The sequence below is a fragment of the Phyllostomus discolor genome, chromosome 3 (assembly GCF_004126475.2).
Source record: "Phyllostomus discolor isolate MPI-MPIP mPhyDis1 chromosome 3, mPhyDis1.pri.v3, whole genome shotgun sequence".
Lineage (NCBI taxonomy): Eukaryota > Metazoa > Chordata > Mammalia > Chiroptera > Phyllostomidae > Phyllostomus > Phyllostomus discolor.
Window position 1 is genome coordinate 42,989,288 of NC_040905.2, and position 25,967 is coordinate 43,015,254.

The 25,967-nt window shown below is 35.9% G+C and overlaps 1 protein-coding gene across 1 annotated transcript in view; it reads left to right on the top strand.

Moving 5' to 3' along the window:
• The window catches only part of BDP1 (B double prime 1, subunit of RNA polymerase III transcription initiation factor IIIB), a 91,561-nt gene that overhangs the window by 17,710 nt on the left and 47,884 nt on the right, over positions 1-25,967 (top strand). The window contains 6 exon segments of the mRNA XM_036020385.1: positions 5,655-5,709; positions 8,782-8,925; positions 11,079-11,360; positions 14,880-15,027; positions 22,681-22,836; positions 25,608-25,767. Of these exon segments, the coding sequence (XP_035876278.1) occupies positions 5,655-5,709; positions 8,782-8,925; positions 11,079-11,360; positions 14,880-15,027; positions 22,681-22,836; positions 25,608-25,767 (945 nt within the window).

Here is a 25,967-nt window from a genome sequence, read left to right on the forward strand (position 1 = left end):
AGGGATAAATTCCATTTAGTCATACTAAATTATTCTCTTTGTTTCTGAATTCTGTTATAGTCTGTCATATTTTCTTGAGGGTTTTTTGCACCTTTGTTCATGATGTATATATATATATATATATATATATATATATATACACACGTATATTAGTATCCCTCATGATACACACACACACACACACACGTATATCAGTATTTCTCACAGCTCTGGAGTCTGGAATTTCAAGATTAGGGTGCCAGCATAGTCAGGTTCTGTTCACAGCTGTGTTCTGGGTTGTAGACTTCTCATTGTTTCTGACCGTAGAGGAAAGAGGGCAAGAGCTCTCTTGGGTCCCTTTTATAAGGGCACTAATCCTATTTATGAGGTCTTTACCCTTATTACCTAATTATCTCCAAAAAGATCCACCTCGTAATATCATCATAGTTGGGGTTAGGATTTCTTTTCTCTTTTTCTTTAAAAAAAATTTTTTTAGAAGCTTTTGACTCCCTTTATTCATTTCACTAACTCTCCACCACCCCCTGTCTCTGGCAACCACCAATCTTCTCTGTATCTACATTTTTTTTTTTTAAGATTCCAGTATATGAGAGATCATATGGTACTTGTCTTTCTCTGGTTTACTTCACTTAGCATAATACCCTCAGAGTCCATTCATGTCGCAGATGGTAACATTTTATTCTTTTTTATGGCTGAATAATAATTACTTTGTTCATTCATCTGTTGATAGACACTTTGATTATTTCTGTGTCTTGGCTATTGTAAACAATGCTTTAATGAACATGGAGTACAGATATCTTTCTGAGTTAGTGTTTTTATTTTCTTCACATAAATACCCAGAAGTGGAATTGCTAGAGTATACAGTAATTCAATTTTTAAGTTTTTGAAGACCCTCCATACTGTTTTACATAGCAGCTGCACCAATTTACATTTTCACTAACAGTGTACACAGGTTCCCTTTTTTCCTACATCCTTGCCAACACTTCTTTCTTTCTTTTTTGTTTTTTGATAATAGGTATTCTAATAGGTATGAGTGATAGTTCATTGTGGTTTAGATTTACATTGGGTCATGTTTTTTTATCCAATCTGTCATTCTGCCTCTTAATTTAATTTTATTTCACACCAGTGTGGCAGTTGTGGGGAGAGGGATATAAGGAGACTAAATGGCATTGGGAAAAAATACAGTAAAAGTAAATTTTAAAAAATTTAATTTTATTTCTATGAGAGATGAGAAAATGTTTGTTTTCTTATGTTGACCCTTGATAAAAACAAAAATACAAAAACCAAAATGCCTGTTTTACATTTCTAGAATAATTTAGTTCATTTATACTTAATATAACAGTTGATATGGCTGTGTTTAAGTCTACCATCTCACTATTTTCCATTTATTTCATTTTTTTATTCTTTTTCTGCTATTTTTAGGGTTAATCAAATATTTTTTGGTATTACATTTTATTTTTTCTGTAATACCACTTTATTTTTTTCTTTCATACTTCACAAATAAACTCTTTAAAATATAATTCCCCTTAATTGCTATCCTTTGTGCTATTATATATCTTATTTCTACACATCTTATAAACTCTACAATGAACTTATTTTAAAGACTCTTTAGTGTTTAGAGGAAATTGGGTAGAAAAAATAAACCAGTTTTTAATATTTAGCTATGTTTACTATTTTTGATGTTTCTCATTTCAGATGTCTGAACACCAGATCTGCTGTTTAAAAATTTCTCTGCTTTTGTTATCTGAAAGTCTTTATTTCAGTCTACCTTTTTTTTAGGTACAGTGTTTTTTTTTTAATCCTCACTTGAAGATATATTTATTGATTCCAGAGGAAGAGGAAGATGGGGGGGAGAGATAGAGATAGAGAGCGAGAGCGAGAGAGAAATGGGAAAGAGAAAGAAAGGAAGGAAGGAAGGTATGGAGGGAGGTACATTGATGTGAGAGAACGTTGAGCAGTTGCCTCTGGTCTGCACATCAACTGGGTACCTAATCTACGAACCAGGAATGTACCCTGACCTGGAATCGAACCCGTGACCTTTTGGTTTATGGGACTACCCTCCAACCAACTGAGCCATACCAGCCAGGACTCGGTTTCAGTTTTGATGGAGACTTCTGCTAGATATACAAGTCTGGTTTGACAGATTTTTCTTCCATTGTTTTAAAAATGTCATTTCATTGTCCACCAACATCCAGTGTTTCTGATGAAAAGTCAGTTATCATTCATATCATTTTTCCCCTGTATGTGACAAATTGTTTTTCTGTGGCTGTTTCAAGATTTTATTCTTTAAGTTTGGTGTTTAGCAGTATAATTATGTTTTGCCTAGGGGTAATTTCTCTGATATTTTTCCTGCTTTGTTGTCCCCTTGGACTCTGCTTGCTTGTATTTCTCTGTGTCACATTGTACTACAAGTTATTAAAATTCTGTGTTTTTTTTCCAATTTTTTTTTCTATTTCAGTTTGGCTAGTTTCTATTACTATGTTTACAAGTTCACTGACTTTTGATATTATTAATTTTGTGTTAAGCCCATTCAGTGAATGTTGTATTTCTGATATTATATTTTTAATTTCCACTTGGTTATTTTTCTTAGTTTTTATTCTTCTGGTGAGATGTATCTATCTGTTCATTCCATATTTTCCTCTAAATTCTTAACTATGTTTAAATAGGTACTTGAATTATCTTGTTTACTAATTTCAAGATCTGAGTTGTGTTGGGATTGTTTTTATTCACTTTTTTTAATGTACTTGTGGAATTTATTTATTCAGTCAGCAGATATTTATTTATTATTGTTTTTTAATTTAAATTATTTTACTCAGTAATAGTTGTCTGTATTTTCTCCCCACCCCTCCCCCACCTCCTCCAAACCTACCTCCCTTGCTTCCACTCTCCCCCTTCTTTTTGTCCATGTGTCCTTTATAGTAGTTCCTGAAAACCCTTTTCCCCACTGTCCCCTCCACCCTCCCCTATTGACTTTCTTTTTATTTTCTTCACTGAATCACATTTTTCTGTCTATTGTCACATCTTGTGTGTTTTTATAAATTGTGTACTGGACATTGTGGGTGATGTGTATGCAGAGCCTGGATTATGGTTTTATCCTTCAGAGTGCTGAGATTTGTTTCTAAAAGGCAGTTAACATATGCCAGCTCTTCTCATCCCTGTCAAGTCCTGGTTTTAGCCTTCCTTAAGATCTAGACTGGTCTTTATTCTGGGCTTCTTGTCTGAATGACAGAAAATAATTTGAGTTGCTGTTTTTCCAGTTCTCCAAGAATGGTCATATTAGTATCATTGTAGATCCCTAGGAGAGAAGGCAATTCATTAATGTAGTGGGTGACCTAGGGCATTAGGGCTTAATTCTCATGCTAGAACCTTGACTAAGAAAAGCTGCTCTAGATTGTGATCTATATCTCTGAATGGTGGCTTTTCTGGCATCTGAGGTAAATGGGTGTAAACAAAGTCTTTTCATTCATGTGGGGCAGAACACTGTCATCTCACTGTGTTATGTGACTTCCTTTCATCTGGTATCTTTATTCTCATCCCTGTAGTAGCTGGTCTCCTAGGCCTCAAGCTCTGGGCATATGCAACCTGGAGAGAACCAAGACATGGGGCACTTCTATCAAGCTTGTGAGGCTCCCTTTTAAATAGCTCTCTTCTCAAGAACACTGCCCCTAAAGATTCTGTACCTCCTTAGGTCAGCAGGATCTCTGTGCTCTGTTTCTCCCCCTTTCATTGGTTAGGAAATTTAGCTCAGGCAGAGAGCCAGGGTAAATGTTGGTACATCTTGTGTTTCCCCTCTCTTCGGGATTGTGAGATTGTAGCCTTTCTTGTTCTGCCTCTTGTCTAGTGCATGAGGGCATAGAAATAGTTGCATTTATTTTGTTCCTTGTTAGTTATTTATGGTGTGTGTGTGGGGTGTAGAACAAGTCTGTAACCAGTTACTTTGTCAGGCTCAGAGGTGGAAATTATAGAATTTATTTTATGATCATCAGATTTGGTCTACAGTGGTTCCTGTTTATGAAATGAATGACTAATAACAATATAGTCTTCAAAAAGCTTTTTAATAGTCTGAATTATATTCCCAATTAGGTAAAACATTATGCAGCAGTATTTTAGAACTGAAGAATACGTAGAGCCTATTGGCATTTCTTTCAGGATGTTTAATTCAGTGATTATAGCCTGTCACTTTTTATGGATATAACTTTTGTTAACTTTTGAGATGTTCAAAGAATAATTGATCTTTTAAGGGAGAAAGATGATCATTGAAAACTTTTATATTACTTGGTAAAAGCTTATGAAGAGAAAATTAAAATTGAGGGGTGATCTGTAGAAAGATGTTAAAGTCATAAGAAGTTTTTAAAGAATGGGCAAGGATAAACTATGGAGTCTAAGAATGTTCTCTTGAATGGTAAACAGGAAGGAAATGCAAGAAAATAGTTGCTTTAAAAACCAGATTAGTGGTTAGGTTCTTTTGGAAGGAAGATATGGCCCATGAAGTAGTAGTTCCTTTGTTTTGTGTGTTTTTCTCTTTTGTTTTCAATAAAAAGTTTTATTTTTATATTTTTAATAAGAGCTTCAGACTACTGATCTATAGAAGGGAGAGATTAGCAGATTGCTCCCTCTCCCGGGATGTATATGCATGATTAGACATTCTGAGGCACACACTTACACCTCCTGGTATCCTAATGACCCGAGGATGCATTGAGCAGTAAACCTTAACTATCTATTGTAATGGAGTTAATATGGAATGGTGCTGGGAATGGGGCATGAGGAAATGTGCCTTATTATAAAGAAGGTTCCAAAGATAAACTTGGCCTGTTTCAAAATTTTGCATAGCTGTTTCTTTACAGTCTCCCCTCCATGCCATTAAAAATGTATTAGAATACAGCCCTGGCTGGCGTAGCTCAGTGGATTGAGTGTGGGCTGCGAACCAAAGTGTTGCAGGTTCAGTTCCCAGTCAGGGCACATGCCTGAGTTGCAGGCCACAGCCCCCAGCAACCGCACATTGATGTTTCTCTCTCTCTCTATTTCTCCCTCCCTTCCCTCTCTAAAAATAAATAAATAAAATCTTAAAAAAAACTGTTAAAGCCCTGGCTGGCGTAGCTCAGTGGATTGAGCGCGGGCTGCGAATCAAAGTGTCGCAGGTTCGATTCCTAGTCAGGGCACATGCCTGGGTTGCAGGCCACACCCCCCAGCAACCTCACATTGATGTTTCTCTCTCTCTCTTTCTCCCTCCCTTCCCTCTCTAAAAATAAATAAATAAAATCTTTTAAAAAACTTAAAAATGTATTAGAATAATAATATAATAGGTTTAACTTGATATGCATGTTAGTTTTTAAAGAGTTAGTACTGGGTAGCTTAATTGATTATAGGTTTGATGTGTTTCTGTGCCAAAGGACTTCATTTTTTCTACCTGTAAATGAAGCCTTCATTGCTGATTCATGCTAGTAGTAATCATAAGGAGAATCAGGAAACTCAGTATAAATCTTTCATACTTATTTTTAAGAGGCTAAAGGTTAAGTAACTTGTCTGTTGGCAAAGGCATTTTTATTTATTTGAGAATTATATGTTACTGTAAGCATTTCATTTTAACACTTATTTTTTAACATAATTCTCACTTGTTTAATGGGAGAAAATTATAGCACTTTTTGTTTTGTTAACAGAATAAATTTAAACGTGAAGAGAAAACAAATGGATGGAGAATAGACAAAGCATTCCGTAAGTATTAAGACATTTTTTATAATGTATTATTTGGAGATCCTAATAAGTTACCAATCTTTTGTCTTTGGTTCCAGTGTGTTTTGTCCTAATATTGTCATAGAAAGAATAAGAGTGGAAATTTTCTTCTTGAGCAGTGCAGGACTGGCTGTTGATTTAGATGTATAGATAAAGGATAGCTAAAATGATAATAGCTAAATTATCAAGAAGAAAGCAAGTGGAGTTTAGGAGGTCACAGATGGCCTGAAGTTATTATTTCTAAGTGCTCTTTATTCTGAAGGAGCTTTATTCAAGAAGGAGTTGATTGTTTGTGTAAGATACTGTACTATCGATGCTTCCTTCCGGCAGTCAGTCTGTCATTCCATCAACAATACTGACCACCTGCTATGTGCTAGTAATGTTTAGGCATGGAGTATATAATGGTGACAAGACAGATGAGAAAATCCTGCTTTGATATAAAAGCCTTCAGTCTAATTGGATGGGGGAAGGGTTATAGCCTATAAGTGTGGTAATTTCAGGTAGTGATTAATTTCCAGGAGGAAGAAAAGAGAGGGAGTTAGGTGTGTGGATATTTAGATTGGCTGGTCAGGGAAGTTCTGTTTGAAGAAATGCCATTTGAATTTACATCTGATTTGAAGGAATGATGTATACCTTTCAGCTTCTAAATTAGGTGTCCATCCTTTTGGCGTCTCTGGGCCACACTGGAAGAAGAGTTGTCTTGGGCCACACATTAAATACTTTGCAACACATAATCACAAAAAAGCTCATAAGGTTTTAAGTAAATTTATGGTTTTGTGTTGGGCCGCTTTCATAGCCATCCTGGGCCGCATGTGGCCCATCAGCCATGGGTTGGACACCCTTGTTCTAAATAATAGCCTCATTATAGTTAACATTTTCTACTTTTAAATCCAGAAATAGACATCAGGGGATCTGTAAAGAAAAACAATGAAATGTACTGTATAAAGTAGTTCTGTATTCTTTGAAAGATGATTATCAGTGTTTCGAGATTAAGATGATTATCAGTGTTTCGTGATTAATAAATGTATTCAATGTCTATTTGTTGTAGTGCTTATCTTAGGAAAAAATCTAAAGAGAGGACCTAGATTTTAGAGCATGAATGTTTATTCAATGAGTAAATACTAAGTAAGGTAAATGAGTGGACCCTATATCCCATGTTGTATTGGGTCCTCAGGGAAACCACTTTCAGACATGGCTCTTGGAAGATCTGAAATACTGTGGTCCTCAGTCCTCTCCATTTTAGAGAAGTGGTCCCGAAACTTTTTATTATGTTTTACATGTTATAATCAGAAAATAATTTATAAATCTGTACATTGTCTTTTATGGGGTACAGAGCCATTATTAAAACCATTATAGTAGATACCTTTAAAATTGATTGATTTTGGTGCTTTGTAATGGAAAATTAAAAAAAAAACCGAAATGGTTTTCTAGAACTTATATTTCATATTCCTCCAAGCACCTTTATGGGTTATTTTAGTGCTGTATTTTTTACCACCATTGTGGAAGGTCAGAACAGGTAAAGGCTGAGTCTACAGTAAAACAGGGCCTTCAGAAATCCCAGGTTTGGGCCAGATTTCCTGAGGCTGATTTATTTTTGTTTTGGTATATACCTCTTTTCTGAGGCCATCTTCAAATCATCTTATAATCAAACTAATCTTGGAGCTTATGTATATAGAGCATCATTTTCTCTATAGTCACTATATTTTTATTTTATTTTATTTTAAAAAGATTTTATTTATATATTTATTTCTAGAGAAGGGAAGGTGGGGAGAAAGAGAGGTAGAGAAACATCAATGTGTGGTTGCCTCTCCCGTGCCCTCAACTGGGGACCTGGCCCACAACCCAATCATGTGACCTGACTGGGAATCGAACTGGCAACCCTTTGATTTGCAGGCAGGTGGCACTCAATCCACTGAGCCACACCAGCCAGGGCTATATTTATATATTTTATTATACTTTTAGAGTAGAGCTAGCTTAGGCAAGGATTTCACTCCACTAGTGGATTTATTTCTGATTTGCTCACAAATTGCTCTTTCTGATACAGTGCTGTTGATGGGTATTTAGTGAGAGTGGTCCTGATCAATATATTCATTTGCTTTCCACTTTGCTAATATTTGGAAGAGTAGAATTAATAGTAATAAAGTGAGGGCATGTGGTGGTACATAGACTTTTGAGGACTTCTTAGTCCCAGGTTTTCTTAAAAGCTGATTTATAATTAATACACAGTGCAGTTTGTAGTGTGGTATAACCACCACCCAAAATGATGTATTTCCCTTTCTAGTCAATCTCCACTGATATCCTGACCCAGTCAACCACTATTTTCATTTGAAGCATCATAGATTAGTTTAGCTTGTTTCAGAATGTTTTATTCATGGAATCATACAGTGTGTATTTTTTTGTGCCTGGCTGCTTTCACTCATCATGTTTTTTTTTAAAGATTTTATTTATTGATTTTTAGAAAGAGAAGAATGGAGGGAGAAAGAGAATGAAAAAATATCGGTGTGCAAGAGAAGGATTGATTGATTGTCTCTCTCATGCCCCCAACCAGGGGCCTGGTCCACAACCCAGGCACATGCCCTGACTGTGAATTGAACTGGTGATATTTTTATTTGCAGGCTGGTGCCCAATCCACTGAGGCACACCAGCCAGGGCTCATCATGTTTTTTTGAGATTTCAACTCAAATCATTAAAAAAAAAATAGTTTGTTTCTTTTTATCTTTTTATTGCTCAGTGGTCTTACCATGGGACTGTATTATAGTGACTAGAATTGTTTATCCATTCCTCTGTTGATAAGCCCATTTGCTTTTGTAAAAAATTTATTTGTTCATGAGAGAGGGAGAGAAAGAGAGAGAGGGATTAACTTGTTCCACTTACTTAGGCATTCATTGGTTGATTCTTGTATGTGCCCTGATGTGATTGAACCTGCAGTCTTAGCATATCAAGACGATGCTCTAACCAACTGAGGTACCCAGCCAGGGTCCCATTTGCTTTTGATGTTACCATACTTAAATAAAAACTTGAAGGCCCTTTTTCTTTCTTTTTTTTTTTAAACAGAGGAAAAGCGCCCTTTTGACTTCAATTTTTTTGCTCATTTGCTTCAGAAAGTTCTTGCTGAGGAAGAGAAAAGAAAACAAAAATCCATTAAAAATCAGAGTTTAAAGGAGAAGAAATCCTCTAAACCACGGAAAAATGTAAAAGGTATTTATTTCATAAGAAAGTGTGTTATTTTCCCTAATAGACTTGCAACATTGTTCCTCAAGTCTTTGAGTAACATGTAATTCAGGTAGTTGAGATCATCCAGGTATTCCAGGTACCGGCCCCAAACAGCAACTCTCTTAAATTTTTTTGTCATGTCTGGGCTATTTGACATCTTTGTTGCATCTAAAACATAGTTGTAACAGTATTAGAGTTTTGGAGTGTCATTTTTGGTTACTTATTTTTCTCTGTGAAAATCTGACACAAAATTCTAATGTTAAAAAATATGAAACTCATACTTTGGACTTGACTGGATTGTATTGTTTGAGCATAAGTTATTTCTGAGGGTTACTGTTGACTTGTAACAGGTAGAAAATGGTTTCTACGTAGGTTTTTAACTTTTTTTAATTTTTAGTCTTATATTTTCTTAACTATTTAAACTCTGATCTAACAAGGACAATGTTTAGCTATAATCACATAATATAATGAATGTTGGAACTGCAGGAAACCTTATGTTAACTAGTCCACACCCCAGCCCCTTTCTCTTTGTTTTAATTACCCAGAAATAGTCCTGCAGATCCTACGTCACTTTTTTCTAAGGTCTCACAGTGTTAGTGGTAGCAGAGGCAGAACTCATACTTTGAACTGAGAGCCTTGTTAGGGTTCCCAAGACCACCCCGCAGGTGTGATTATTTGGTAGGAGGACTTATTTGGTCATAGGACTTAGTGTATAGTTGTACTAACAGCTGAGATTTATTACAGTTATAGAGTACAGAGTAAAATTAGCAAAGGGAAAAGACAGAGGGGTCAAAATCTGAGGGAACCCATGTACATGCCTTTGGGAATTCTTTCCCAGTGGAGTCACACAGGGTAATTTCCCTATCACCAAGTTGTCATAAGATGTGTAAAATGTTGTATACCAGGGAAGTTTGTAAGAAACTCTGCCCAAGGATTTTATTGGAGGCTGGTCATACCCTCTGCCTGGCATGTACCAGAATTCAAGACTCCCAGAAGGAAAGCAGTTGTTCAGCATAAACCACATTATTTGTATATATAGCTGAGGTATAGTGAGCCACTTGTATCAGGTAGGCAGATGGGAGCTCTCCCCAAACCTGAGCTTCTAGATGTAGGCCGTGGGCCAGCCTTTTTAAGTAGACCTTTCAAAAGCTAGCCTGCTATGTTTACTCTCTTCTGCATAGAGTCAATCTAGAATTTCCATTTCTGAAGTGTGGTGCCTACATCTTTGAAAAAGTAGTATTGATAATTGCAAAGTTATTTCATTCTTTAGATGTATTAATGTTGTAATCACAACATTACAGTTGTTACATCTTGTTACAGTTGATAGTACAAGTAACTCACTTATTGTGAAAAAATTTCAAATGTATTATTACAAGTGTCAGAATTTAAAAATTGCTGATTATTATTCTGATAGAGAATAAATCAAGTGTTATTTTCTTAGTTTCAAAATTTTGACTTTTTTCACAAAAATGACATTGAATTTTATTATTTTTTTTAAGATTAGATATTTTTAGAGTTGTCTCATCAGCCATGGTTGTGAAGTTTGCTTTTTTAATTTGGATGCTGTTTCCATGGTGATCTCTATTTTTGGTTTTTAAAGTACTTCATTTTCATGTTTTGATACAGTTGACTAATACTTCAAAGGAAAAGCACTAGACGTTATTTAAAAATATATGTTAAAAAGGAGACAATACAGGATATAAAATTCTTGAACTCTCTTTCTTCCCCTGCCAATCAGATTCTTCAGATTTTCTAGGGATAACTATTACTCAGTTCTTTTCTGTGCATATATATGTGTGTTCTTAGAGTATATGAAATTGTTTTTGTTTAATAAAAGTGAGGTCATATTATATGTGTTGTTTTGTAACTTGATTTTTAAAAAATGTAACAATATTTTTTGAAATCTTTTACAGCACTACATGTGAGCCTACCTTATTATTATTATTTACTGCATGGATTTTAATAGCATAAATGTAACATTATAACTTACTTAGTTGTTCTCTCTTGGGCATTTGTCTTCAAAATTTTGCTCATACAAATAATACTACAGAGGATATCCTTGAGTATTTCTCTTCTGTACCTTTAAGAATTTTTCTGTAGGTTTTTTACATATTTAAAACTATTTCTCTTATTTTCAGTGAAAAAGGTTGCCAGTGAAGTAGTGAATGAAAATCCAGATGAATCTGTGAATGCTAATAATTCAGGCACAGAAGAGTCTCAAAAGGATGCTCAGACAGTTCAAGAACAACAGCCTCTGATTTCGTCAGGGCAGGATTCAGAACAGATTGCATTAGAACCAGACCTAAATCAAAAGAAAAGGAGAAGAAAAAATCAAGATGAAGTTGGTAACCAAGAAGTAAAAAGTCTTTCAGGAAATGCCACTGTTCAGCCAGGCCCTTCTAAAGGAGAAAAACAGAAAAGTAAGTTTTAAGTTTCTTAAATATTTTAATAGCCCTTATATTATTTGAGGACATACATACAGTAATATGATGTGTAACATAAATGGTTTCCTTTGGGATAGTAGTAATTATTAATGCTTATTCATTGATTCTATATTTTTGTAGTGTGTTAAATTCTTTTCTTTTTAATTTAGTAGGAAAAATGTTGTTAAAAAATCCCAAACCTAAATGGAGAGATTTTTTCTCCAGAGTTTGTCTCTGAGATGTATTACCTCTTATGTATTCCCATTAACAATGATAAGAAGTCACATTTATATACTGCAGGTTCTTGAATAATGTGATTTCATTCAACATAATTTTTTACAGCTTGATGAGATGCTATAAGGACTGAACTCTTTATTACATCAATTAGCTTCTGGTAAAATTGGTTCTGTTACATCATTTTGCTGCAGGTCCACGAACCTATTGACAATCTCGAGGATAATAGTTAAATGTATATTGCTTGTGCCTGTTAATAAATTACAGGTTTTCATGTTACCTTTTCAGAGCACTTTTGTGATCCACAATAAGTTGTTTAATTTCTATGAAAGAGCTACTGGAATAAGTATTTCCATTTTTCATTTTTTAAACTTCCTTAGAATGCAGACATATTGACTCTTATGAGTTGCTAGGGAATGAAGACTAAGAGTTTAGGGAAGTCTTGATCTCTTTCCTTAAGAGTCTGTGTATAGGTTACTGAACAAATATAAGCAAGTAAGAGAAGAGAAAAAGATCGTAGCAGATCATAACAGCCTTTCTATGGAATTTAAGTATTACGTAGTTCAACTTTACCACTAAGATTTAATGAATGAGTTCTTATAGGTAGCAAAATATGATTTACAGGAATTACAATATAATGTTCTTTTGTGGCTTACTATTAAAGACATTACATGTAAAGCAGAATAGCTCAGTGATGAAGAAATTAGGCTTTGGAAATGGTGTAGACTTCAGTTTAAATTCTAACTTTTATTTGGTAAGTATGATGGGCAAGTCACTTAAGATCTTTGAACTTGTACTTTTGGCCAAGATGGAGGTGTAGGTAGATAAACTGTGCCTCCTCCCACAACCAAAATAAGGACAACAATAATTTAAAAATAAAATAACAACCAGAACTGACAGAAAATTGAACTGTATGGAAGTCCGACAACCAAGGAGTTAAAGTAGACACATTCATCCAGAGTGGTAGGCGGGGTGGAGTTGAGCACCCAGTGGACAGGGGTCGCAGCACAAAGAGCGGTGGGACTGGGCATGCAAGACGGAAGTGGGTGGACCTTGGGTGCGCAGGTGGCGGCTGGCAGACCCCAGGTGTGGGGTGACAACGGGCAGATCCAATGAAGCAGCGATTGTGAAGCTAGGCACAGCATGGCTGGCTGACCAGGTAGTCCCACATTCACACGCAGATAAACCAGGCGAGGTTGGGGAGTGAGACAGACCAAGGAACCTAAGGTCCTAGCGCCAGGAAAGGCACCAATTGGGGATACCTGTGGGGATTGAGGCGCAGGGAGAGACTCCCAGCCTCATGGGAGAGTTCACTGGAGAAACCCACGGGGTCCTAGAATGTACACCAGCCCACCCACATGGGAATCAGCACAAGAAAGGCCCAGTTTGCTCGGAGGAAGCGGCTGAAGGGACTGAAATCTGACTGAGAGTAGAGCAAGGGCCAGTGTTCCCTCTTGGACCCCGCCCACACATACAGCAGCACAACCCAACCACTGGGTTGCCCTGCCCTGGTGAACACCTAAGACTCCACCCCTCATACATAAATGGCATGGCAAGACAAAAAAAAAAATGGCCCAAATGGAAGAACAGATCAAAACTCCAGAAAAAATACAACTAAGCAATGAAGAGATAGCCAACCTGTCAGATGCACAGTTCAAAGCACTGGTGATCAGAAAGCTCACAGAATTGGTTGAATTTGGTCACAAATTAAATGAAAATATGAAGGCTACGATAAGTGAAATGAAGGAAAATACACAGAGAACCAATAATGATGGGAAGGAAACTGGGACTCAAATCAATGGAGTGGACCGGAAGGAAGAAGGAAACAACCAAACAGAAAAGAATGAAGAAACAAAAATTCAAAAAAATGAAGAGAGGCTTAGGAACCTCCAGGGCACCTTGAAACGTTCCAACATCCGAATTATAGGGGTACCAGAAGGGAGGAAGAGGAAGAGCAACAAATTGAAAACTTACTTGAACAAATCATAAAGGAGAACTTCCCCAATCTGGCAAAGGAAATAGACTTACAGGAAGCTCAGAGAGTCCCAAAGAAGTTGGACCCAAGGAGGCACACACCAAGGCACATCATAATTACATTAGCCAAGATAAAAATGAAGGAGAGAATCCTAGAAGCAGCAAGAGGTAAGGGGACAGTAGCCTACAAAGGAGTTCCCATTAGACTGTCAGCTGATTTATCAAAAGAGACCTTACAGGCAAGAAGGGATTAGAAAGAAGTATTCCAAAGTCATGAAAGGCAAGGACCTACATCCAAGATTGCTCTATCCAGAAGAGCTTTCATTTAGAATAGAAGGGCAGTAAAATGCTTCTCAGATAAGGTCAAGTTAAAGGAGTTCATCATCACCAAGCCCTTATTTTATGAAATGTTAGAGGGACTTATCTAAGAAAAAGAAGATAAAAAACATGTGTCGTAAAATGACAGCAAACTGACAATTATTAATTACCACACCTAAAACAAAAACAAAAACAAACTAAGCAAACAACTAAAACAGGAGCAGAACCATAGAAATGGAGATCACATGGTGGGTTAGCAAGAGGGGAGTGGGAGGAGGGAGGGGAAGAGTACAGAGAATAAGTAGCATAGATGGTAGGTAGAAAATAGTGGGAAGGCAAGAATAATATGGGAAATGTAGAAGCTAAAGAACTTAGGACACATGGACATGAACTAAAGTGGGGGAATGTGGGTGGGAGAGGGTGTGCAGGGTGGAGGGGAATGAAGGGGGGAAAATGGGACAACTGTAATAGTGTAATCAGTAAAATATATTTAAAAAAATCTTTGAACTTAGATTCTTTTTCTTATTGATGGGTTAATATTAATACCTTTTAGTAGGATATTTTAAATATTAAATGAAATATTTATCTGATGGACATACAGTTCCTGTCATTTAGTTAAGTACTCAAATGCTAGCTATCATTATGTTATTAGTTATGACACTTCTGAAAGAGCAGAAGAGCCAAATCCACTGTTTCCTACCTAGACATATTTAACCACTTAAACTTTAAAGCAAGATAAAAGAAGGATGCTATAAACTGCCCAAGAAACTTATGCTCGTCCTCAAAACACAAATAGTTGTAAGTTGATTGATTTTTCATTAATGCTCTGAAAATAACCTATCTCTTGCATAGAAGAACTTGAATGTTGAATGGATTAATGATTTATAGGAAGAGGTGGTATTAATGGTGTTATATGTAAATTCCTTTGAACTTTAAAATACAATATTTCTGCTGTCAGTTTTTAGAATACCATGCATTTTGTATTCGTAGATAAATGTCAGTCTTTAAGACCTGAGATAAATGAAGATGAAGTCAATAAGGAACAGACACTTTCCTGTGTACAGAACACCAGTGAAGTTGCAGATCTATCCTCCAGGGACAAAGTTGTGAAAAAAACTGACCCTATTCTTTCATCAAGGTATTTTATATATTTTTCCTGACTTTGTCAGCATTTTATGTCAGTTACTAAGAGAGGAGTGTGAAGTCTCCAACAATAATTATGATTTGGCCTGTTTCTTTTCAATTCTATTTGTTTTTCTTATGTATTTTCAGACTCTGTGTTAGATGCGTACATATCTTGGATTATTGTCTCTTCTTGATGAAATCACCCTTTTATCATTTGTGATATCATTCTGATACTGCCTTTTTAAAAAAATGTATTTTATTATGCTATTACAGTTGTCCCAATTTTCCCCCTTTGCCTCTCTCCACCGGATACCCCTCATTCCTTCTGGCAATCCTCTACCCCTTAGTTCATGTCCATGGGTCATGCATGTAAGTTATTTGTCTACTCCACTTCCCATACTGTTTTTAACATCCCTGGTCTATTCTTTATCTACCAATGTGTACTTCTTAATCCCTGTACCTTTTCTACCATCCTCCCACTTCCGCCTCTCAGCTGATAACCCTCCATGTGATCTCTATATCAATGGTTCTGTTTCTGTTCTGCTTATTTGCTTAGATTGGTGTTTAGAATCAATTGTTGATAGTTGTGAGTTTATTGCCATTTTAATGTTCATAGTTTTGATCACCTTCTTTTCTTAAATAAGTGAGTCCCTTTAACATTTCATATAATAAGGGCTTGGTGATGATGCACTCATTTAGCTTTCTTTACCTTATCTGGGAAGCACTTTATCTGCCCTTCCATTCTAAATGATAGCTTTGCTGGATAGAGTAATCTAGGTTGTAGGTCCTTGCTTTTCATCACTTTGAATACTTTTTTCCAGTCCCTTCTAACCTGCAAAGTTTCTTTTGAAAAACCAGTTTACAGTCTTACAGGAATTCCTTTGTAGGTAACTGTCTGCTTTTCTCTTGCTGCTTTTAAGATTTTCTCTTTATCTTAACCTTTGGTATTTTAATTATGATGTTTCTTGGTGTGGTCCTCTTTGGGTCCATCTTGTTTGGGATTCTTTCTGCATTTTGGACTTGTGTGTCTGTTTCCTTCACAACATAAGGGAAGTTTTCTTTAATTTTTTTTCAAATAAGTTACACATTTCTTGCTCTTTCTCTTCTCCTTCTGGCACCCCTGTGATTTGAATGTTGATATGTTTGAAGTTGTCCCAGAGACTCCTTAGCCTGTCCTTGTTTTTTTGAATTCTTTTTTCTTCTTGTTATTCTTTTTTTTGTTGTTGTTATTTCAACATTTTTTTTATTGTTGTTCAAGTACAGTTTTCTGCCTTTTCCTGCCACCCTTCCCCACCACCTCAACCCTCCCCATCTTCTAGCTGTTCTGATTGAATGTTTTTTTCTTCCTTATGTTCCAAATCATTGATTTGATTCTTGGCTTCATCCACTGCACTGTTGGTCCCCCGTAAAGTTTTCTTTATTTCATTTAGTGTAACTTTCATTTCTGCCTGAGTCTTTTTTGTGCTGTTGAAGTACCCAAAGAGTTCCTTGAGTATCCTAATAACCAATGTCTCAAGCTCTGCATTTCATAGATTGCTTATCTCCATTTTGTTTAGTTTTTTTTCTGGAATTTTGTTGTGTTCTTTCATTTGGGCCATATTTCTTTGTCTCTTCATTTTGGCAGTCTCCCTGTGTTTGTATCTGTGTATTAGGTAGAGTTGCTTTGACTCCCCATCTTGGTAGTGTTGCCTATTGTAAAAAAGTGCATGGGTAAGTTGAATGGGGCAGAGCCTTAGGTAATCACCAGGGTGAGGCAAATCATGTGAACCAGGTTCATGGAGTCTCTGATATAGTGTCACTGCTTGTGGCTCTGTGTGGGGGAAGGCTCAGAAAGGAAACAGTGCAGCTGCCTGGCCTCTGGAGTTTTGTCTAGGAGGAAGCTGTCCTCCAGTACTTGTCCTGATGCCAGACACTTCCATTTCTCCCTGTGTGCCACTGGTGCAGCTCCAGCTGGTTTCGCAGTGCTGAAGCCTAGAGGGAGTGAGTCTGCATACGTTCTAAGTCCATTGCACACCTCTTAAGAGGAGACTCCTGAGAATCCTTCAGTTTCTTTGCTTCCCCAAACCCCACTGGTTATTATAGCCAAAAGTTGTAGGACTTACCTTCCTGGAATTGGACCCCTGAGCAGGGTGGTCTGGTGTGCCGCTGGGATTCCTTGCTCCTGAGGTGTCCCTCCTGATTTTTATCTACCACGTGTGGGTGTGAGACAGCTTGTTCTGTGTCTGCATGCCTCCACACCTCTCAGCATGTCTCCACGTCCTGACCAGATGAATGTGACTTTTTTAATTCCTTGGTTGTCAGACTTCCATAGAGCTCGATTTTTTGATGATTCTTGGTGATATTTCTTTTGTAGTCTAGTAGTAATTTTTGCTGTGGCTGTATGTGTAGGTGAGCGATGTTTACCTATACCTCCCTCTTAACTGGAAGTCCACCCATTTCACCTTTTGTTCTGATGCTTACTTTGCCACTATAGCTTCTTTGTGATAGTGTTTTCATGGGTTTGTCTTCTTTATAAAGACTTTCTCTTTTTTTTTTTTTTTAGCAGTTTGAGTGTGGCGTATCCTGCTGTCTGAGTTTTTTTGTTGTTGTTTTTTAAATTGTGGTTAAAAAATTATGATATGAGGTCTCTCCTAACAAATTTTTAAGTATATATAGTACAGTATTGTAAATTATAAGTACAGTGTTGTAGAGCAGATCTCTTTAACTTTTTCATATTGCATGACTGAAATGGTATATCAATTGAACAGAAACTCCTTATTTCCTTCTTAGTGTCAGCCCCAGACCACCACCATTCTATTTTATGTTTCTATATGTTTGATTACTTTAGATATCTCATATTATTTGTCCCTCCATGACTGGTTTATTTCACCTGGCATAATATTTTTAACATTCATCCGTGTTGTAGCATAATACAGGATTTTTTATTTTTTAAGGATGAATAATATTGCATTTTGTACATATCACATTTTCTTTATTCATCTGTCAGTAGACATTTAGGTTGATTTCATCTCTTAGCAGTTGTGAATAATGCTGCAATAAATATGGGAGCACAGATATCTGTTTGATATTCTATTTTCAGTTATTCTAGATAAATACCCACAAGATTATATGATAGTTCTATTTTTAATTTTTGCAGGAACCTCCATACTATTTTTATAGTGGTTGCACCATTTTATGTTTCCACCAACAATGCACAAGTATTCTGGTTTCTTTACATCTTTGCTAACACTCTTTAAAAAAATTAGCCATCCTAATAGGTATGAGATGCCTCATTGTGGTTTTGATCTGTATTTCTTTGATGATTAGTGATATAAGTAAGCATCTTTACATATACCTGTTGGCCATTTGTATGTCTTCTTTGGGTAAATGTTTGTTCAGGCCCCTTTCCCATTTTTTAGTTGAGTTATTTGTGTTTTTGTTCCTTTTATATATATTTTTTCTTTTTTAAAATATATTTTACTGATTGTGCTATTACAGTTGTCCCATTCCCCCCCCTTATTCCCCTCCACCCTGCGTACCCCCTCTCACTCACATCCCCCCCTTTAGTTCATGTCCATAGGTCATATATATATAAGTTCTTTGGCTTCTACATTTCCTGTACTATTCTTAACCTCCCCCTGTCTATTTTCTACCTACCATATGTGCTACTCACTCTCTGAACTTACCCCCATCTCCCACTCCCCTGTTGATAACCCTCTATATGATCTCCATTTCTGTGATTTTGTTCCTGTTCAAGTTGTTTGCTTAGTTTCTTTTTGTTTTTGTTTTTTTAGGTTTGGTTGTTGATAGTTGTGAGTTTGTTATTTTACTGTTCATATTTTTGATCATCTTCTTAGATAAGTCCCTTTAACTTTTCATATAATAACAGTTTGGTGATGGTGAACTCCTTTAACTTGACCTTATCTGAGAAACATTTTATCTGCCCTTCCATTCTAAATGAAAGCTTTGCTGGATAGAGCAATCTTGGATGTAGGTCCTTGCCTTTCATGACTTGGAATACTTCTTTCCAGCCCTTTCTTGCCTGCAAGGTCTCTTTTTAGAAATCTACTGACAGTCTTAGGGGCACTCCTTTGTAGGTAACTGCCTCCTTTCCTCTTGCTGCTTCTAAGATTCTCTCCTTATCTTTAATCTTGGCTAATGTAATTATGATGTGCCTTGGTATGTTCCTCCTTGGGTGCAACTTGTTTGGGACTCTGAGTTTTCTGAACTTCCTGGAAGTCTATTTCCTTTGCCAGACTGGGGAAATTCTCCTTCATTATGTGTTCAAGTAAGTTTTCAATTTGTTGCTCTTTCTCTTCCCCTTCTGTTACCCCTATGATTTGGATGTTGGAACATTTAAAGATGTCCTGGAGGTTCCTAAACCTCTCTTCATTTTTTTGAATTCTTGTTTCTTCATTCTGTTCTGGTTGTATGTTTCTTTTTTCCTTCTTGTCCACACCATTGATTTGAGTCCCAGTTTCCTTCCTGTCACTGTTGGTTCCCTGTACATTTTCCTTTATTTCACTTAGCTTAGCCTTCGTTTTTTCATCTAATTTGCAACCATATTCAACCAATTCTGTGAGCATCCCGATTACCAGTGTTTTGAACTGTGCATCTGATAAGTTGGCTATCTCTTCATTGCTTAGTTGTATTTTTTCTGGAACTTTGATCTGTTCTTTCATGTGGGCCATTTTTTTTTGTCTCTGTGTGCTTGTTACGTAGTAAGGGGTGAGCCTTCAGTGTTCACCAGGGCCGGGCAACCCAGTGGCTGCATTGTATGTGGGGAGAGGTCTGAGAAGGAACAATGGCGCTTCCTTTGCTCTCTACCAGTTTTCAGTGACTTTCCCCTCTTCCCACAAGCAAAGCAAATTAGGCCCTTCTGGTGCTGATTCCTGTGTGGGTGGGTTTGTGTATGTTCTAGGACTCTGTTGGTTTCTCTGATGAACTCTCCTGTGAGGCTGGGAGTTTTTCCCGCAGCTGCCTTAACCCCCACAGGTGTTTTCAGTCAGAGGTTTTGAGGCTTTATTTCCCAGCACTGGAACCCTGGGTTGTGTGGTCTGTCTCGCTCCCCAGTTGTTCCTCCCGGTTTATCTGCACATGAATGTGGGACCACCCACACCACCAGCCACTGCCTTGTGGGGTCCACCAGCTGCCACTTTGCTTGCCCTGGTCCTCCAGCTGCAGCCTTGTGGTGAGTCCTCTCTGCGTGGCTGCCTGTCTCTGCTCCTACCGGTCTGGATGAGTGTTTCTTCTTTAACTCCTTGGTTGTCGGACTTCCATACAGTTCGATTTTCTGTCAGTTCTGGTGGTTTTTTGTTTTCTAATTATTGTCCTTCTTTTGATTTTGTGAGGATTTGGATTTGGATTTGGTTTGGATTTGGTTTTGGTTTGGTTTTGGTTTTGTGCCTCCACTGTGAGGAGGCAGAGTGTGTCTACCTATGTCTCCATCTTGGCTGGAAGGCCCTCTTATATTTTTTGATATTAAGTCTTTATTGTATATATGCCTTGTGAATATTTTTGCCTGCTTCATAGGTTTCCGTTTGATTCTGTTGATTATTTCCTTTGTTGTACATAAGCTTTTTAGTTTGAAGTCCCACTTGTCTATTTTTGCTTTTGTTTTCTGCTTTTTGGTGTCATAGCCAGGAAATCGTTGCCAATATCACTGTTATAAAGCTTTCCTCCAATGTGTTCTTTTAGGAGTTTTATAGTTTAAGGTGTTACCTTTAAGTCTTTAACTCATCTTGAGTTGATTTTTGTGTTTGGTATAAGATAAATGTCCAGTTTCATTTTGTTGCATGTGGATATCCAGCTTCCCCAGTATCATTTGTTGAAGAGACTATTCTTTTCCCATGGTGTAGTTTTGGTACCCTGTGGGGGAGATCATTTGGCCATATCTGTGTGGATTTACTTCTGGACTGTCTTTTCTGTTCTATTGGTTTATATGTATGTTTTCTGAAAAATTTGATGGAAGTTACTTATTCTTATGTAGAAAAACACATATATGCACATGAGCTGATTTAGCCATATGATTCAGAATGTTAATACTTTATTTGAAGCTGAGCCATGGACCTCTGATAAATTTTTTAAAATTAATTTTTTAGAGATTGAGGAAGGGAGGAAGTGGGGGGGAGAGAGACAGATAGAGACAGGCAGAAAGACAGACAAGATTGATTTGTTTCCCTTATTTATGCACTCATTGGTTGATTCTTGTATGTACCCTGACCGGGGATCTAACCTACAACTTTCCTGTATTAGGATGACGCTCTAACCAACTGAGCAACCTATCCAGGGTTATGATTCTAAACTTGTGAGGTTATAGACTTCTAAAGTGTGACTTCAGAGATAACAGCTAATTTCATAAACTACACATAAACCAATACTGATTATTTTTTCTAAGTTAGGGGGAAAACAACCCTGTAATGACTGTTAAATCTCAACTGGTTTTATAGAACAGCAAGCCGATACTAAAGTTGTTATATACACAAGTAAGGGTCATGGATAGTAAATAGAATTTTGAAAAATGCCTCTGGAGAGGAAATATATTTTCTGAAGCTAGAGTAATTAAAGCAGTCTAATACTGGTACAGGGATAGACAGATTGACTCAGAGGAACTGAATGTAGAGTCTAGGGAGAGATTTAGGAATTTGATACATGACAGGTAGTATTAGCAATTAGTGGGTAAAGATTGAACTATTATTTATTAGTTGGTGCTGAGATATGAAAAAGACAGTATTAGATCCGTTTCACCCTATGCACTAAATTCCTGGTAAAGACTACATGTATTAAGCAAATCTTTAAACTTTTAAAAGAAAATATCTTGTGATGTCATGGACCTTTTTAGACACAAAAAGCACAAATTTTAAAAGATAAAATTAATAAATTTGCAATAAAATTAAATACTTTTGTTGACAAAAGGCTCTAGTAGAAGGCAAGTTGCTGATTGGGAAGTTTTATGGGTAACATCTGACCCAAGAAGAGCAAAGAGCTCTTATTAATTAGTTGGGAGATACAGTAGAAAAATAGGAAAAAAAAAGTATGGCTAAATGTGAAAACGGAGTGCTAGTTAGTACGTGGCCATTGTTTATATTATTGTTAGTTGAAACACTTCATAGTATACCAGTAATCCTCTCGTTGCGTAGTACAGTGTTAACTGCAACTTGGGTATATTGAGACACTGTCCTCAATTTACATGAGTTTTGGTTAATACAGTATAAATTCATGCAAAGCAAGGATTGCCTATATAACATTTTATTTTAATTTAATTTAAGTTTTGAATTTTTATAAGAGTTTATTTGAGCCAAACTGACCACATATGCTGGCAGCAAGGTCTCAAATGCTGTGATAAAATTTTAATGAAAGATTATTCCTAAATATTCCTATGATTTTATACATGCATTTGATTTGTGAACCCCATATAGGTAAGGACTTTTCCTGTTGTGTCTTTTTGAGCACTTTCCCAAGCTTATTAATTTGTGGTGGCTACTTTCTTTGCAGTAATGGTTCTTAATAACATAGTGCAAGAAAGATCATAGAAAAGCTGAAATACTTGTTTTAATTTTTCCATAATATGAAGGATTACTGTTCATGTTGTTGATTTGTATACAATATTTTAAAAATGTTTTAAGTAATTAGTATAAAGTATGCATTACGAAGCATTCATTTCCCCCTGATGTTTTCATTCCCTTAGCAGCCAAGAAGACGCCATGTCAACAGCACCTGAGACTTCAGATTCAGGCACTCCAGATTTGCATTCAGAAGTTGGATTGAGAGCCTTGTGTGAAGTGAGTGATGCTGAGAGTAGTTGTACAAAAGAAAGAAATGTTGACCTAAAAAACACATCACTGTAAGTATTTTACATTGTGGGATTTTAAAACTTATTTTCAAACTTTGATAATTTATTATCATTTAAGAAATGGTAATAATGCTGCTTCCTTTAGGGATGTGAAGGGACTTGTAGACCATTTAATATGTAACTGTACTGTGGTCTGAGTGTGATATTGAGGTTTTTCACTTTGTATTTTTATACAAGGAGTCTCTTTCATACATGATGTATCACGTAAGTGCCATGAATTTTAGCAAAATGGTAGCTTAGGGAATTCTGAAATAATTTAGAAACTTAAATATTTACTATGAGATTTTACTTTTAGTTGGCTTGAGTTAATATTCATGCCTGTTGTCAGAATAGTTGATTTTGAAATTTATGACTTTAAAGAGACTGTTTTTAGTATACAGATACTGGTTAAATTAATATCTTTACTAAAAATAGAATAAAGGCACCACAAGAATTTCCTTTTGAAGAGATATCCCCCAAATTTAGACTTTTTGTCTTTCTCATAACTCCTTATATGGGCTTAAAAACTATTCAGTTTATGAATTATTTATTTTCAGTAAAGCAAAGTTACATTGAGAATCAACCTTAGTGTTTAAAATAAAAATTTAAAATAGTTTTTGGACTAGGCAATATATTCTTTTGGTTCAAATGTCTAAAGTGTGAAAAGGTATTGAGTGAAATATCCTTTCTACCATATTCTTATTCACTCTAACTGGTAACCAGTTTTATAATTTAAGTTCTTTCAGAGATTTTAAAGATACATTAAAGCTAATGCAAATTTACTTTCTTACTCTTTTTTAAAAAACCTAGTGTTAGCATATTATACATATCATTTTGCAGATTTTTTGTCTTATATTTTCATATCTTTACATAAAGACCTTCCTTATTTGTTTTAAAGCTGCATAGTGTTCTTGTATGGAAGAATCACATTTTAGGTTATCAGTGCCCTATTGATGACTATGTAGGTTGTTTTATAAACAATGCTTATAATCTTATATATCCATTCTTTCATCTCTATGCTAGCATATTTGTAGGGTAAATTCCTAAAAATGGAAATGCTTGCTCCATGGATATTTATGTGTGTTCATTTATGATTTTTAAAAAATATTTTATTTATTTATTTTTAGAGAGAGGTGAAGGAAAGGAGAAAGAGAGGGAGAGAAACATCAATGTGTGGTTGTCTCTCACATGCCCCCTACTGAGGGCAGAACTTGGCTTGCAACCCAAGCATGTGCCCTAACTGGGAATCGAACTGGTGACCCTTTGGTTTGCAGGCTGGTGCTCAGTCTACTGAGCCACACCAGCCAGGGCTCATTTATGATTTTGATAGTGCCAAAATTCTCTCTATAGGAGTTATGCTAGTTTATATTCCCACCAACAATGTAAAGAAGCATTTGTCTGTCTTACCAACTAACAGTGTTACTAAACTTGGATTTTTGCTGGTCTTGATAGATTATGAAATAACATTACTCAGTATAGTACCTACCCATTCCTTCTCTTTTTGGCACGGTATGTAATTTTTTTTTTCAGTTTTCATTTTAATACTTTCTAACCTAAATGAAAATCAGTAGAATAGTGAATATCTGTATATAATTCCACTTATATTCTCTGATTTTTAATGTCACATTTGTACTCACTCATGCTGTTGCTCTCTGTCTACTTTTAATATGTACTTCAACAATATTTATTTATTAATTTTAGAGAGAGAGAAATATTGATTTGTTACTCTATTTATACATTAATCAGCTACTTCTTGTATGTGCTATATTTTTACTTCTTGAGTTGTAGATATCCTTTGTCCTGTTTGTAAATTAGTTATTGATGATATTTTTTGTAGAAGTTCTTTATATTTTAGTGAGGTAAGCCTTGTGGTATGAGTTGCAAAACCTGCTTTCTTGATTTGTAGTTTGACTTGATTTGGCCATGTTTGTTTAGGCCATGCAAAAATTTTTTATTTGTATGTATGTATTTATTTATTTTTAAAGATTTTGTTTTATTTTTTAGACAGAGGGGAAGGTAGGGAGAAAGAGAGGGCGAGAAACATCAGTGTGTGGTTGCCTCTTGTGTCTCTCCTACTGGGGGGACCTAGCCCGCAACCCAGGCATGTGCCCTGACTGGGAAATAAACCGGAAACCTTTTGGTTCGTTGGCTGGCACTCAGTCCACTGAGCCATACAAGCCAGGGCGATTTTTTTTTTTTGTTTTTATGTTGTTAATTTTCTCATTTTTTTCCTTTTATGGCTCCTGAACTTTTAATCAAATTTTAGGTCTAATCCCACTTCAAGGTTATGGAAAAATACTTATCCATGTTTTCTTTATGGTTTCATTTAAATTGTTGATCCACTTGGAATGTATTATAAGTACAATGTGAGGAGTGAAGCTAATTTTACTTTATTCTCCATTGTTACCAGTTTTTCCATCATTATTTATTTAATATTTATTTTTAAGACTATATTATTTTGTATTTCATCTTATCCTTACTGTTTTGAAATGCTACCTTTATTTTATACTGAAATCATGTGTATTTTGGGGTCATCTCAATTTTCTCTTGTGTTTTATTTATCTGTTTCTTCGTATATCAGAAAGAACCACAGTGTTTTAATTATTGATGCTGAATACTGTATTTTTAATATCTGACAACAAGTTAGTTACTGCCTCATTGCTCTTCTTTTTCAGTTTTCTGTAAGCTTAAAGGATTTCTATTCTGGCTCTGAGTGGATTTTTGAAGAATTTCATTTAACGTGCCTGCATAATAATGCAATTTCAATAATGTAAATTTTTTAGGGAAGCTGGTCAAACAGAAAATGTTAAACTAATGGCAAGAGGACGACTTCAGAGACCTAAACCCAATTTATCAAGGGCTGTTGGGAAGAAATCAGTTCTTTCACAAGGTAAAACAGATGCAGAGAGCAAGAGTTTACATTCAGAAACTTCATTTGAAAAGGTATGGAGTAAAAGACTTTATGGAAATTAAAATTGTAAAAATTTTTAGTTGGGAATAAAATGTTTAGTTATAATTACAAGGTAATGTTACTGATACTAAAACAAAAATACAAGAACGTATACCATATTTTTTGGACTATAAGACATCCCCTGTCCCCCATTTGGGAGGAATAATGGTTGTTAATGCTGCTGTTGAGTTCT